A 16399-nucleotide genomic window follows, 5' to 3' on the forward strand; every position below is an offset into this window, starting at 1 on the left:
TACATTCAGTTGCTGCCATGTAACTTTTAATGGGGAAAAAAAGACACATCTCTGTATGAAGACCAGGTGACCCTCATCTTGTCTTTCATTCTGATGTCCTGTCCCTACCTAGCCCAAGACTCAATGGCAGTTTTTATTATGTATCTGCTAAGGTACATATTTTCTAGTGCGTGCAATAGCTGGGCATGATACATGTACAAATGGAACATTAATCTTATGAAGCGACTGGTGAACCTATGTTTGTCGTATACACTTACAAAAGCCTAACTCTTACAATAACTGGAAATTAATACATGGCTTGGATCCAATGGAGCCATACTGCTAGTAGAAGGCACTTCTACTTGTAAAAGGGTATGTGTATGTCTCCAGTTTACATCAATTCTCTCTCTTTCTCTCTGTCTCTGTCTCTGTCTCTCTCTCTCTCTCTCTCTCACACACACACACACTGCTGCAGGCCCCTGATCTATATCAAATGCCATTTGCGAGGGTTTGCTAACTCTCAGGGGTGCCTTTTCAGAGCAAAGGAGCTACACTGGAAGAGCGCCCCATTACATGAGCAAGGTAGGCAAAAATATTCCAAGATCCTTGCTTTAGCATGGATTAGTGCATGAATATCTGATGATGCCATTTAATGGGATACACTGTGGAATTTACGTAAATGCATTTGCTCTCCTTTTGGCATATTCTGATTTGAACTCAGATGCTGTTCCACGACGAATTATCATGTAGGACAAGCCTACAGTATAGCTGTGGCCTAAACCTGAAACATCTCACAGTTTAGCCTAGTTCAAGGATCTGTTTATAAATGTTTGGGCTATGAAAACTTCATAGCATTAAGGAATATCATTGTTGATAAATTCCAACTATCTGATCATTCTTTAAAAGATAGTCTGAACAAGTAGGAGATTTTTTTATTCTATCTTTTTTCTATTGGTAGAAAAAAAATCAAGACATAGGCTATGCGATGTGCATGGTAGAAAAAGAGAAAGGGAGGGGGGTAAGGAACAAAGATTGACTCTCTCTTTAAATTTATTTTCAACTTCTTCTGGACATTTAGTAGCCAATAACTATTCTCAGTTTCCAAAACAGAAATTATACACATCTACTTACTAGATAGAACAGGGTTTTTTTAAATTCTAATCGCTACTAACACAATGGCAGGTAATTTACAGATACTGCTAGTAATCTCTGAAGTTCTGACAAGTACATTAAGATGACTTTGCAAATGCATCATTCCTTCCTTCGCCATAATTAAGTTACACTTTGTACCATATAATTTCATTAATATGGATTAGTAGAAATATCAATGCTGAAGCAAATGCAGAGTTGCAAAATATGTGTGTTGATAAAATAAATACACTGCTCTTGTAATGGGATGCAAGATTCAATCCAAAAGATTCACTGCATTTTGCTCAGCTGTCATACACATAAAAGCAATTAAAACTGTTGTCATAATCAGAAAAAAGTGTGTCCACTTTTGGTAAATCCTATTTTGTTTACACACATACACACATATGTATATAGATTTCAACAGTTCTGTATTTGAAGTTGAATTTCTCCATGTGAATGCATTCAGTCTCTAAGATGACACAAAACATAAAGGAACGGCAAAACGGAGCACTATGCAAGCTGAATTAAGTGAGGTGAAGTAACTTACAAATGGGCCAGCAGTCCATCACAACAAACCAAAGAGTCAGCAAAGAAGCTGTCGCATCTATAGTGAGGAAGAAAATGAGATTTGAGTGGAAGATAGAAGAAACCTATATTGTGTACCTGATGAAAAATGAAGCATCTAAAATTACTGCTGTTTTTATAAAGGACTTTGGCATGATGTGTTCAATACTAAATATTAATTTAGTGCCAAAGTATTAATATTTACTGAATTTTTATTACGGTCTTATTCATAATACTTAATACTTTGATTGACTGATGACTAAGAAATTCCCTTCATCTGTAAAACAGGACATCATCTTTCATTAGAAAGCACGTTGGGGATTGGCCGTTGCTTATTTTGTGGAAAATAAAGGCTAATCATGCAAAGATAGCTTTGCAATGGAAAACCAAAAAATAACACTTATAGAATGCAAATAAAGAAATAAGAATGCTAACAAACTGATGTTTCCACTCACACCATATTGCAGATTCCCTTCAGGCTGCAGGACTGGCATAAACTAACCGAGCACGGTAAGAGTTTTTGATTTAGTGACCCTTGCTTTATCATTCCAGCTAACAACATAGTAATAAATAAAAGCCACATAATACAAGATAGATGTGAAGGACCTGGGGGGGAAAAAACTGGAAAAATACAGAGGATCAAATGGGTCTTTTTTTCCTGAGGATTTGTTTTTCACCTTTTCCAACAAAATACTTCCAAATTTGGGGGAATACTGAAAAAAAAACACCTATGAAATGTTCTGCCTTTTAGAAGGAGTGAAGTGCTTTTAAGAAAAGTGTGGATTTATTTGATTACTACAAAATTTGTGGTTTCTATTTTCAACTTTTATTTTTTCCTGCTTCTCAGATGGCAAAAACTAAGATACATGTGCTTAGATACCATAACATGTAGCAGTTTGCAGCTCTCGATCTCTTTTGTATTGGGCATATTCACAATTTTGCATGTTTACCTGGGAATAAGTTCCACTATTACTTTTGAGTAAACATGCATAGGACCGCTTTGTAACAGAGCAATCCCAACTGGGGTGGAGAAGTAAAGTGACAGAAGAGCCACCACTTCCAAGACCCTGCTGGCCTGTGCCAGCCAAGGTGGGAGGTGGGGAGGTTGAGGTTTTCTGTTTTCAAGAAACAGAAGAGAAGAGCCACAACTTCCAAGACCCCCCAACATCCCATTAGTTTCTATGAGAGATATTAACTGTAGTTGGGAGCCCAATGTTGTGGCCTCTCAGGGGCTGTGGATCCAGATTTTTTGCACCAGATGTTTTGGCCTCTCTGGGGTCAGCATCTCTTCATGTGAGTAGCTGGACAATCTGCAGTTCCTAATGCTTCCCAGTGGCAGGCTCTGTGGGCTGTGTGAACTTGATGAAGGTTTCATGGGGCCAATTGCAGAAAAAGACCCTACGTGGGGTGAGGGCATGCAGAATTATGATGGGGAGGAGGGGCACAAGGATCACCCTCTACCTCCCCTTTGTGTTTCTATTAGCAGTATGCCCTGAAATGGGGTGAGGGTCGGGTTGCTAGGCAGCACTCATTGGAAGGGATGCAGAAGTTGGAACAGCCACACAACCACCATCACCAGCAGAATCTAAAGCCTGGGGATATACATTTCCCATCATTGTTTGAACCCCACCCCATCTTCCCCTCAGAGCTTCCATAAGCCACTCCTGGCTTTTAAAAGGGATCTTATGCTTATTATTTATTAATTTTCAGTTATTGTCAGACATTTTGGAAGCCCACTGTCAGGCAAAAAGAGGGGATATAAATATTTTAAACAAACAAATACGTTTATTCCCAACTTCAACACTGCATTAAAAACTGGAGATAAAAACATTCCTATGGTTTCAAGAATATTACAAACATTTTTATTTTGTTTATTACTCCATCTGACCATCACCTTGGACAGCTTTAAAAAGGAGTTAGACAAATTCACAGAAAATAACGCTATCAATGGCTACTAGTCATGATGGCTATATATTGCCTCCAGCATCAGAGGCAGTATGCCCCTGTACACCAGTTGCTGGGAAACACAAGTGGCAGGGTGCTATTGCACTCATGTCCTGCTCTGGGCTTCTCATAGGCAGTTGGGTGGCCACTGTGGCAACAGAATGCTGGAATAGACAAGCCTTCGGCCTGCGCTAGCACATTTTTTCTTAAGTTCTTATTCCAGCTTTCCTCCAAGGATCTCAGGTTAGGGTACAAAGGTTTTCTCATACACACATACACACCCTTTTATCTCACAACAGCCCTGTGCAGTAAGCTGGGCTGAGGGATCGTGACCGACAAAAGGAAACCTAGTAAAAGTTTAGTTGTTGAGTGAGGATATGAATCTTATTATCTCCAGTCCTAGTTCATACTTTGACCACTACAAAACACTGGTTCTACAGCACGAGTGGCCTGCTGGGGCCTCCCCAACTGGCCCGCAACCTAACATCTTCACCCTGCCCCACAACTGTCAAGGCTTGAGAAAAAAATCTTCCATTCCTGCCATATGGAAGGCTTTTGTTTAGTCTAATCATAGCACTCAGAGTGGGGTGGGGGGAATTTGGTAGGGGCTGCAGTTGGGCTGTGAATGTTTAACCCTCTACATCCCACACACTGTGAACCCAACACCATGAAAACCACCACCCTGCACAACAATTAGGCTTATATGTCTATAAGGAGAGAATGTCATGCACGAGGACTGAAGTGTCTGAATATAAATAGATGTGTGTTATGTGTGTTGTGTGAATACATGTCTGTGTGTGACATGTGGTGGTGGAAAGGGGGTGGCCTGTCCCCATTTTGTTTTTGCCCCACCCACTTTTGCAGGGAATGCACCCACAATTAGCATGCAGCCCACAGAAGGTAATGCAGCCATTGGGTCAAAAAAAGTCCCCCATCGCTGCCCTACAGTGTGTAAGACTGTGGGACCCTGCTCTGAGTGCAGCAAAGTTGGTGTCCACTCAGAATGCAGTTTCATTTTTTGTGGGGGGGGGGTTCAGTGATGGCCCCTCACTTCTTGAGTGTTCTTCCCTTTAGCAGGGCTAGATCACAGATGGTACAAAGGCGAGTGAGCATCCAAAGTGAACCCTAAAGAGAGAATAGTTTCAGAATACTGTACAAGGATTTAATAGTCAGAAGCCCTGTACAAGGCTTTTTACTAATAAAATCTCGTGCAGCATCCTGACACTATTCTCTCTCTTTGGGCTAGATCATAGATGGTCTCCCAAAGGCAGTTGAAGACCATCTTGTTCCAGTGGTGCTATTTCCCTGGATGTTTCCCTTGTACTTCATTGGTTTGTTGTTGTTGTTGTTTAAATGTTGCAAATTTTAATATGGACTGTTTTAATTCTTGTGATTTTTATCAGTTTGTTAGGTACCTTGATGGTGCTCTATGGATGGAAAAGTGGTGTGGAGTGGAAATCATTTACATTAATATAAGAAATAAATAATAAAATAAAAATTGGACCACTTCAAGAAGAACAGTTGAAGCACGTCAATAGCATTATTTACAGATTCCTCTTTGTCAGTTATCATCAATTGTACTTAGATACCCTGCTTGGCATCTCTTGTTTGATTATTTAGTCATACATCATCTTCTTTAAAATATTATTGCTATAAATACAGTACGATGGGCTTCAACAAAACCAATTAAGTGCTGTAGAAGCAATACAGATCAATATTTGTAAAGAAACCAATCCGTATTTTATGTATTATCTGGGGGCAGGGGGAAGGCAATTTGCTGATCCATCAATGCAATATTCAGTTCTCCAGGCTTTAAAAACTGTACCCATTCTATAGAAACCATTTAGCTAATCAGATGGATTCCCATTCCTGTCCAAAGGTAATTTGGAATGGGAGGATACAACATCCAAACCAGTAGTGAAATAAGATAAAAAATATAACATAGAAAACAATCCTAAGTAGTATTCCTACATGTATAAATAACCACTACCCCTACTCCTATTCCTACTCTGCAAAAGCTCTAGAAAGACACTGTTTATATCTTTGTAAGTTCTAAGAAGCCTAAGAAATTTCAGCATAGACCATTGCATAGTCTAGGATAGCCAAGTGTGGAGGCTTACAAGTGCCCAGGGTGGATCACATAGGATTGTGCCCTTAAGGAGCAATCCTATGGCTGCTTGTCAGTGGCTAGACAGCCATAGGATATGTGGTTTTCCAGGAACTAACCTCGGAGCCCGCACTCCGAGGTCGGTTCCTGGAGAACCGACCTTCACCCCCTTCTACGCTGCCTTGCAGGCAGAACGGAATGGCCCTGCACTTGCTGACTGAAAGAGGAGCATGGAGTGGCCAAAATGGGGAGTTCCAGGGTGGGGAAGGTGGAAATGCCAGTACAACACATCCTACCCGAAATCGGCTGTCTAGCCGCAAATGCAGGGCAGGAGAAGCGTGGAGGGGATGATCCCCTCCATGCTTCTCCTGCCCTGCATTGGATAGGCAGTCGCCTCCAAGTTCGGAGGTGGCCGCCTATCCCCATAGGATTGAGCCCTTTGTGTCTCTAACTTCCAATGCTTGATTTAATCTGATTTCAGATTTTTTTTTAAAAAAATCTGATGCCAAAAATGTCTTTAATGAGTTTAAGAGAAAAGTAATGTAAGCCTCATTTTGCCAGCCTTCTACAGGTTTTAACTCTGCAAGTCTTATTTCTTCCGTATCTTGGCAGTTTCAAAATAACTGTTCTTGTAAGGATTTGAGATCTTTTGTAGACTTGGATTCCTTTAAAGTTTTAACAGTTTTTAAACTACCTCCTCTAATTTGTTTAGATTCTTTTTCCTCAGGATTATTTGGACCAAATTAAATATTTTAAAAGTGGTTTTTTAAAAATTGTATCAATCAAATCCATTAACTATGTATTACAACTATAATGTCAATACTCCCATCATGATTTTAACTTGAATAACTTATTAATATTTTTTTATCCTTGCTGATTTATTCAACTACAAGAATTCAAAAATATATTAATATTCTAAGAATCAATTAATTTCTTGCATAATTACTTTAAATAATTTCTAATGAATTAATGTGACAACGATCAATTTTAAACATGGTGATTAAGGAGGTGGGGAGACACACAACCAACAAGAGATATGGGCTAACATACTATGACCCAGTTTGCAAATAGGATAATATTATGGTGGCAAATCGTGGGTTCTGGGAGGAAGAGGAGGATATAACTGAAATAAATAAGTTAGATGATCATTTCTCACAGGTTGACAAACTTGGAATGGATGATGAGAACAGAAATTTATTGTGTGGATAAAGCATTATATAGTTTAATCACTAGATGGCACAGGATCTGCAAGGGTCTACCAATTATACCTGGGCTTCATAGCTGAAAATTATTTGTAGTAGCCAGCTGGAATATTGGCAAAGTACCTCACAGCACATGCAAAGTGCCTTTCCCTTTCCGCCATGGAATCACTGCTTGCCCCTCCAACAGAATAAGAAGAAGGGCTCACAGTGCCAATGGCATTGTTCTCTATAAGCCTGAGTCCCTGTAGTCTTTCCAAAAATTGAATGTTGCATCTGTTTTCAAAAGCAGGGCTAAAATGTGTATGTGTCCTTTCCGGTGTGGAAAGCGGGGAAAAAGAGAAAGTGAGAAGCCAGTTGCCAGTGGGTCTTGGGAATGGAACAGGAGGACTGCAGAGGTGGAGACGCAGAGAGAAGCAAGCACCAAAGGGACTAAGGGAAGCAAAAGGGAGGTTTGAAATTGCCACTGCCTTTCAGTCAGTCAGAGGAAGGCTGGATTAAAGATAAGAACTTTAACTGCTTTGTAGGGAAAATACCGGAAGGTTGTTGCTGTTTTAAAGGAAAGGACATGTGGCTTCTTAAACCCACAAATTCCTAACAACACAAAGAAAATGGCACAGTTCCCTGTGCCAGAGGAATTATAATAATCTTGTGGCATGCATGCCCTGAAGTTTTGCTTGCTTTTGCCTAACCACAAAGCTCCACAAGGAGGAACGAATAGTGCAAGTAAATTCACTCTTTTATATTATGAGGGGGGAACTTGGCACTGTTTATACATTCTTTATCTCAGCCAAAGAAAGCCATAAGCACCACTATGAGACTGTGGGCTCCATCGCATGGGTGGAGAATTCCACATCAATGCCGGTTGTTTCCCCATCCGGTATCACTGCAGGACCGGGTCATTCTCTTTGGATGGCTGTTTCCTTTTGTTTCTTTCCTTCTCATGGGTGGTGATGCCGCTTGGGGTGTAGCGATAATTCCTCCCTGGTTCCTGCCCCTTTCCCTCCCCTTGCACATTACTGGTGGATGGGGACTGACACGCTGTAACTCTGCAACCCTTCGCACACTTACTTGGGAGTAAGCCCCATTGAACTTAATGGGGTGCTCTGAATCAACAGGGGATGTTGATTCTGAGCTTGGTGGGGTGGGGGATCAGATCTGTCTCCCTTTGTTGCAGGGAGGCATTTTACCCTCTTCTTCCTCCAATCTAGAAATGTGCTCAAGCATTTACATGGCAGACATGTGGTTTGAGAGCAATGCACTTCTTTGGTGCCATCTAGTGCTGCTGTTGCTGAGACGTTGGCATGCTGCGCTGTAGCCAGGATTTGGGTATTTTGGCAGGGGGGTTGCCTTGGAGCAAAGGGGAAAATCGCCGGTGGGGGGGAGGGTTGGGCGCAGATCTTTCCTTTCTCAGCAAGATTTGAGTGGAGGCAGGAGTCACCCTCAAACCATGTGCCCTCCCCTCCTTGCAAGGAAGGGAGAGAGCACAAGCCCTCGCGCCTCTCAAATCTGCCCGCAGCCCATTCTCAATGCCTTTGTCATCCTGAGTATGCCCCCAGCAACTGAAAACAAATGCCCACAGCTGGTTTCTTCCACTATTGGAGAATTTCACGGGGAGGTCATGGCACTCCTGTTCTGTGGGCTGGAAAAAATACCACATTTTTTGTGTTTGGGGAAAACATGGGATAGGCTGGGGGAAATGGCAGGAGACACCCTGGAGGTTAACGTTATCATCTAAAGAGCCCGCAATCTTCTGTGGCAGAGGCATCTCAATAGCAGGATAAAAGCTCCACGTGAAGAAGCCCTGTGTTAATCAAGTCTGATGTCCATTTCATCCCCAAAAGGAGAGTGGTTTTTGAGAATGCTTACTTCAATTAAAGAACTCAGAATCCTGGAAAAACTGCTGAGTCATGTGTTAGGCCGTTGTAAGAACAGGCTGAACACTGCGAGTTTGCTGATTAGAAAAGAGAACACTTTAGAGATAAGTGCATGGAATTCTACACAAAGGGTCTTCTGAAAGAATGCTGCTGTCAGAGAACTTAACCTAAGAGAGAACTTAACCATTCACAAAGCCATAGAGATGGCATGGCAATTCAGATTGGGGAGCAAAGACAACGTGAATGTGAAATACAAGAAATAACCTCTACTCCACAAAGCACTAGCAGCCGTTTTGAAAAAGGCAAATTCACTCCTCCTGTCACTGCAAAAGTAGCACAAAAGAAAGTCCAGACAAAGCAGTCCAGCCATTTTCAAAGCACTCTACAGCAAAAATGCCCACCTTTTCAGACAGCATGCACAATATGTGGAAAAGTCTATAATGTTAGAAGGATTTGCCTAGCTAGAGGCAAACAATGCAGAGGATGTTAAAAAAACAACAACAGGGCATTTTGCTACCATGTATCATACCTAGTGGTGCAAGAAGTGATCACAGCCAGGTTTTTTAGGCTCAATATTTTGAAAGGAGACCAATCTTCCCTGGTATATAAATGTAATTATTTGTGGGACAATAGTAAATTACAAGAGATGATTCAGGAGCTGACATCAGAATTCCAGAATTCCTCAGATGTGCACAATGCAAAAAAAAATTTACGCAGCTGAGGGGTTATCCTTATCCTACACTGTCTTGGATGCTTTACCACACACACAACCTGTCTGGAACCTGGACAATCTCCTCAGCCATGGAGCAGATGCCAGAATGGGCCTACTGAAAACAGTGGGAGAAACAGAATTGTTTGGGGACATTGTTTTCAGACCTGAAAACCCAAGTTCATCTGAGCCATCTTGTAAGACCAGCAGCAATGTTACTACTGAGATTGTCACTCGTTCCCATTGATTTGTTCAGCGGCCACTCAGCTTAAGAGAAGGATGATCTAAACTACAAAATGTTTTAAGAGTGATTGTTTCCTTAATTGTCGTTCTTTAAGTTTAAAACAGAGGTGGGGGGAAAAGATATGTGGATGGTGACATGGGTGGCACTGGACATAGCTGTATCAGGGTGTTCTTGTTGTGGCTGTTCTTGTTTAAGAAAGACAATACAGTTTTTTTTTCTAGTTTTCTGGCTGGCATGTCCTCTAAGCCTTTCTATGACTTCTACCCCTAAATGAACTGGAGAATAACATTTAATCATCACAACAAATGAGAATACTGTTCTAGGATATTAAGTGAAATATAGATATGGGAGAGGAACATGATGGGACTGTTTGTACATGACGGAGGCATTCAGCAGCAAATTGTGGGTTAATTAACACAAGATCTGTAGAGACATGCACCACACATGAGCCACTTCTGGATTTCAGAAATAATCTATGAACACCCTGTTCATAAGTTGTTAGCATGATGTCCAAACCCAGACACTTTGGATTGTTTGTATGTTAAATAACTCAAAGTTAACCTAAGAACAAACTGTATGATAAATTTGGGTTGTTTAACCCACAACCAACCCATGATTTTGCCACCGAACATTGCTGTGATGTGTGAACCAGATCAGTGGTAAGGTTAGAAATATTAAATTCTCTTTTGCTACATGTAAGAATTGTAGCAATTGCTAAGCAGCATGCAGTATTTAGGGATGTACGAAAGTCACTAACCTTTCACGGATTATGTTGATGGTGGGGGGGGGAGGCGTTCTGTCCCTCCCCCCGGAATCCTCGCCGGGGGGGAGGCGATCCATTCCTCCCCCCCCTCCCGGAATCCTCCGCGGCCGGCTGTGCTCCGCAGCAGCTCTGCGGAGCAGCTGCCCAGGCCCAGCCAGGCCAGAGCCGTCCGCAGCCGGATTTCCAGTCGCGGAGGGCTCTGGGGAAAAAAACAAAAAACAAAACCGCATACGCAAATGGCGGCGGCGGTAGCCGCCGCCATTTGCGTTCCTTAGTTTGGGCCATCTTAGTCTACGTAAATATTTACGTAGACTAAGACGGCAAAACTAAGGGGAATGCAAATAGCGTACTGGACACTATTTGCGTTCCCCTTATTTTCGCCCTCTTAGTCTACGTAAATATTTATGTAGACTAAGATGGCCAAAACTAAGGAACGCAAATGGCGGCAGCCATAGCCGCCGCCATTTGCCTATGCCTTTTTTTTTTTTTACCCAGACGTTTTAGGCTACATAAAAACTTACGTAGCCCATCATGTCTTTGTAAAAAACAAAAACCAAAACTGCAAATGGTGGCGGCGGCAGCCAGTCGGAAGACCAGCCGCCGCCGCCGAAGCCGCCGCTGCCTGGAAGATCCACCCCAGGTAAGTCTCTTCCCGGGGGGATCCGTGGGGGGGTGGCAGGCCGTTCCGCCACAGATTTCGGGGGGCCGAAGGCACTGGCGTTCGGCCTCACTGTGATCCGTGGCGGAATTCTCTGCCATCCCCAAGTATGATGTTTGTCTCGTTTTTAGTGATGTACGAAAGGGACTTACCTGGTCCCGCAGCTTGCTTCGCGGTGAGGGGGAGGCGCTTCGGTTCTCCCCCCGAAGTTCATGGCGGGGGGGGGAGGTGCCCTGCCTTGCCCGAAATTCAGGCTGGGGGGGAGGCGCCCTGCCTCGCCCGGCCAAAATTCAGGCCGGGGAGAAGCGCCCCATCTCCCCGGCCGCGAAAGAAAAAGTGAAAAAAAAAAAACGTGATAGGCTACGTGACGATTTACGTAGCCTATCACAGCTGACTTTGGAAATCTAGCCATTATAGGCTACGTAAATCGTTACGTAGCCTATCACGGGTGTGTGTGTGTGTGTTTTTACTTTCCTTTTTTTTTTTTGCAATGGCGGCGGTGGCAGCCGGTCAGAAGACCGGCCGCCGCCACCCCCGCCAAAACGCCGCTGGGACCCGCTGCCGAGAGGGACATTTGCACGAGGTAAGTCCCATCCGGGGGGGCGGGGGGCCGGCGGAGAATTTCACCACCAATTTCGGGGGGCCGAATGTGTTGGCATTCGGCCTCCTGAAGATTCGTGGAGAAATTCTCCGCCATCCCTACGTTTGATACAGTATGATGAATGAATGAATGAATGAAGTCTAATTTCTTTATAGCTAGCCTGCAGGTTACAATGGGGCTGGATTCCATCTTTGACTCTTTATTACTCTCTTTCCCACAACAAACCCATTAGTGTCTCCTCAGAAGTAACTCCCATTGTGGTCCATGAGGTCCTCTGGGTTAAAATCGGGGTTAGTTTCCCTCTTTGTGTTCTCCCCCCCCCCCCCGCTTTCCCATCACAAACATATGTGTGTCTACTTGGAAGTAATTCCCATTGTGCTCAATGAGGCTTGCTCCTGAAATGCAGGTGCATCTGGACTTTCAGGGGAAAGGAGAAAGGGGGGGAGAGGGGGGAAGCTTCTCCTTCTGTTGTCCTGGAAACAGGGCCGAGGAGGCGGGAACATGGATGAGGTAATCAGACCCAACCCAGACTCCACCCAGCCATCAAGAAAATAATCTGATTAGAGCTCAGTGGAAACAGCACAAAGCCCCACGCTACAGCAGTGATAAGTCAAGACTTTAAGCACTGGGGAAATTAGAAAAGGAGAAGCTGTGACTGGGGAAACATCGCAACAAAGTTGCAAATAAAGTGAAGCCGATAGCATGGAAATAGGGATGTACAAAACTCACCTTTTCGCAGAATCTTTCGCGTTGGGGGGGGAGGCGCTCCGTCCCTCCCCCCAGAATCCTTGACGGGGGGAGGCGATCCGCTCCTCCCCCTCGGAATCCTCGATGGCTGGCTCCGCTCCGCGGCCAGGTAGCGGAGCAGCCAGCCAGGGCCGTCCGCAGCCGGATTTCCGGCTGCGGATGGGCTGGTGCAGACGCAAATGGCGGCCACTATTTGCGTCCAGCCAGACAGCTGTGATAGGCTAATTAAGAATTTACATAGCCTATCACAGCTAACCTCAAAAAACCCACAAAAAACGCAGCGTACACAAATGGCGGCGGCTACGGCAGCCGCCATTTACATTCCCTATTTTTCGCTGATTTATCTTATGTAAATATTTATGTAAGATAAATCGGCGAAAAATAGGGAATGTAAATGGCAGCTGCCGTAGGCGCCGCCATTTGCGTACGCTGCGGTGTTTGTTTTTTAGGTTAGCCGTGATAGGCTATGTAAATTCTTACGGAGGCTATCACGGCTGCAAGGATGGCAATGGCGGCCGCAGCAGCCCTGCCGCGGCCGGCCAGGACACCAGCCTCCGGAGCCGCCACCAGAGCCGCTGCTGGAACCACCGTCGCTGCATCTGCCCCAGTTAAGTGCTGTCCTGGGGGGATTCCGCGGGGGGGGCAGGGGGGCAAGAGGCCGTTCCACCATGGATTCCAGGGGGCTGGATTCTTTAGAATCCGGCCTCACTGGAATCCGTGGCAGAATTCTCCGCCACCCCTACGTGGAAACACACCCAGAGTATAGCAGGACTGAGCAGGGTTTGTTTATGTAATAGATTTATAAGCCACCTCTTAAAACACACATATTATCTCAATGAAGCATACAAACCATAATTTAAAAAATAAATGTAAAACGTATCAATATTAAAATAACAAACAAGAAAACAGTAATAATAATAAGAAAAAATAAGCTCATTTTAGCTAGCCATTCTACCATAAAATCTTTTTTAAATAAAAAACAACGCAGGGCCACTAAGAACGAATGTAAACCTAATCTACCATATCAGTTAAAAGCTGTCTGAAAAAAATCATTTTAGGGCCTGGCAAAACATCACAAGAAGGGAGCTAATCCTATCTCCCAAGGCAACGATTTCCAGAAGTATGTGGGGCCACCACCAAAAGGGGTCTGCTCCTTGTGCTCCCAATCTAACTTCACCTGCTGGTGGGCACATGAGCAGGGCCTCCATTTTAGTGCTAGGACAGGTTCATATTGGTTCTTAAACAGGGTTCATTTATCTCCAGCTATAGTTTTTCTTGCTGAATTAAACTGTGTATACGTTTCACCCAGGCAGCTGAGTAATTGTTTCTTTCCCTCACCAAAGTTCTACTTGATATTCTGTAATATAACCATAAATTGTAGCATAACACACACACACACACACACACACACATGCCCCAATGATGAGATATTGGGAACTTTCTGAGAAAAACAATAATGTCGCTGTACTTCTAAGCAATTGAAGATATTTAGGGCCACAACAGACATTACATTAAAGACGTAGTAAGCAGCTATCTCTTTGGTTATTTTTTACTCTTCTGTAAGTGCAGGGGGCTGATCTGGATCAGGATCCTATGGTGGGGATAGGGGAACTCTAATCCTTTCCACCCCCAGTCACATTACAGTCCCGATCCAAATCAGGCTCTCTGCACCTACAATTTATAGTGCCAAATAGTGATTCAGTTGTTGGGATGGCATTGGGAGGCATGGTGTTATTATGGTTCCAGAGGGACAGACTCAAAAGGTGATGCCTGGAAGAAGCCGATTATCTAGATCCATTTCAATCGGGCTTTAGACCTGGGCATGGGACAGAAATGGCCTTGGTCACCTTGGTGGATAACATGAAGAGGGCTTTGGATAGGGGTGAATGCTCCTTCTTTGTTCTCCCCGACCACTCAGCAGCTTTTGATACTGTTGACCTAGGGATGTACGAAAGTCACTTACCTTTCGGGGATTATGCTGATGGTGTGGGGGGAGGCGTTCCGTCCCTCCCCCCGGAATCCTCGCCAGGGGGGAAGCGCTCCATTCCTCCCCATCCTGGAATCCTGGCTGGCTGGCTGTGCTCCGCAGTGATTCTGCGGAGCTGCCAGCCGGCTCTGCCAGCAGCTGGACATCCGGCCGCTGCCTAGCAGGGACACAAATGGTGGATTCTGTAGCCGCCACCTTTTGCGTCCCTGCAGTCAGCCGTGATAGGCTACGTAAATGTTTACATAGCCTATCACGGCTGAGTAAAAAACAACAACAATGCGCGTATGCAAATGGCAGCGCCCATGGGCGCTGCCATTCGCGTTCCTTATTTTGGCATGTCTTAGTCTACATAAACATTTACGTAGGCTAAGATGGCGAAAATAAGGGGAACGGAAATAGCGTAGCGTCTACGTTATTTGAGTTCCCCTTATTTTCGCCGTCTTAGTCTACGTAAATGTTAAGTAGACTAAGACGTTCCAAAATAAGGAACGCGAATGGCGGCGCCCATGGGCGCCGCCATTTGCGTACGGTGTAAGCGCGGTTTTTTGTTTTTTTTTACTCAGCCGTGATAGGCTATGTAAACATTTATGTAGCCTATCACGGTGGTCTTTTAAAATCTAGCCGTGATAGGCTACGTAAATCTTTATGTAGCCTATCACGGGTGTGTTTTTTTTTAATTTACTTTTTTTTTTTGCAATGGCGGTGGTGGCAGCCGGTCAGGAGACCGGCCGCTGCCCCCGCCGAAACGCCGCCTGGACCCACCGCCGAGAGTAAGTCCCATCCTGGGGGGGGGCGGGGGGCCGGCGGAGAATTTCCCCACCAATTTCGGGGGGCCGAATGCATTGGCATTTGGCCTCCCGAAGATTCGTGGAGAAATTCTCCGCCATCCCTAGTTCCATCCTCTCCCCGATGCTATTTAACATCGATGTGAAGCTGCTGGGGGCTATCATCAGGAGGTTTGGGGTATGGTGTCACCAATATACAGATGAAACGCAGCTCTACCTGTCATTCAAATCTTCACCAAGGTTGGCTGTAGAATCCCTGTGCAAATGTCTGGAGATGGTGAGTGGCTGGATGGGGAGGAATAAGCTGAAACTGAACCCTGACAAGACCGAGGGAGACAAGAGGAGGTTAGGGGATGTTAACCTGGTGTTGAATGGGGTACGACTACCCTTGAAAGACCAGGTCTGCAGCCTGGGGGTCATTTTAGACTCCCAGCTATCCATGGAGGCTCAGGTGTCATCTGTGACCTGGACGCTGTACCAACTCCATCTGATACGGCGGCTGCGCCCCTACCTTCCCAACCATCTGCTCCCATAGGTAGAGCATGCCCTCGTCTCCTCTCGTCTAGACTACTGTAATGCGCTCTATGTGGTGTTACACTTGAAGACGGTTTGGAAGCTGCAGCTGGTGCAGAACATGGCAGCTCGCCTGATTAAAGACAGTTGCCAGCGTGATCACATCACTCCAGTGTTGAAGGAGTTGCACTGGCTACCAGCTGTGTTCCGGGCCAAATTCAAGGTGTTGGCTTTGACCTTTAAAACCCTATACAGTTCCAGCCCAGCCTATCTCAAGGAGCAACCCCAGCAACACCGGACAGGCCACTCAACAAGATCAGCCTTGGATGGCCTGCTCTCTGTCTCATCAGCCAGGACAGCTAGGCTGGTGACGACGAGGGACAGGGCTTTCTCTGTGGTGGCCCCCACTCTGTGGAACTCCCTCCCTAGGGAACTCTGCCATGCCCCCTCTTTAATGAGCTTCCACCGTGCATTGAAAACCTGATTGTTCAGGCAGGCATTTGGGGTGGGTTAGGGTATTTTTAGAAAATGATGTTTTAATGTTTAATTTGACTGTTTTAGACTGTTTGTACTGCTGGTCATCTCCCAGAG

At 44.7% G+C, this 16399-nt stretch overlaps 1 protein-coding gene across 5 annotated transcripts in view; it reads right to left on the minus strand.

The window, feature by feature from the left end:
* TAFA5 (TAFA chemokine like family member 5) overlaps positions 1-16399 on the minus strand; it is a 515983-nt gene that overhangs the window by 177644 nt on the left and 321940 nt on the right. For 2 of the 5 annotated variants that reach the window (XM_084810965.1, XM_084810966.1), the window contains exon 3: positions 1658-1714. The exons of the other annotated variants lie outside the window; for them this stretch is intronic. In XM_084810965.1, the coding sequence (XP_084667091.1) occupies positions 1658-1714 (57 nt within the window). The remainder of the gene's footprint in view (positions 1-1657; positions 1715-16399) is intronic. 5 annotated transcript variants of the gene reach the window in all.

Source organism: Heloderma suspectum, chromosome 7 (genome assembly GCF_057233095.1).
Source record: "Heloderma suspectum isolate Gila_16-S chromosome 7, 16-S_ref, whole genome shotgun sequence".
Classification (NCBI taxonomy): Eukaryota; Metazoa; Chordata; class Lepidosauria; order Squamata; family Helodermatidae; genus Heloderma; species Heloderma suspectum.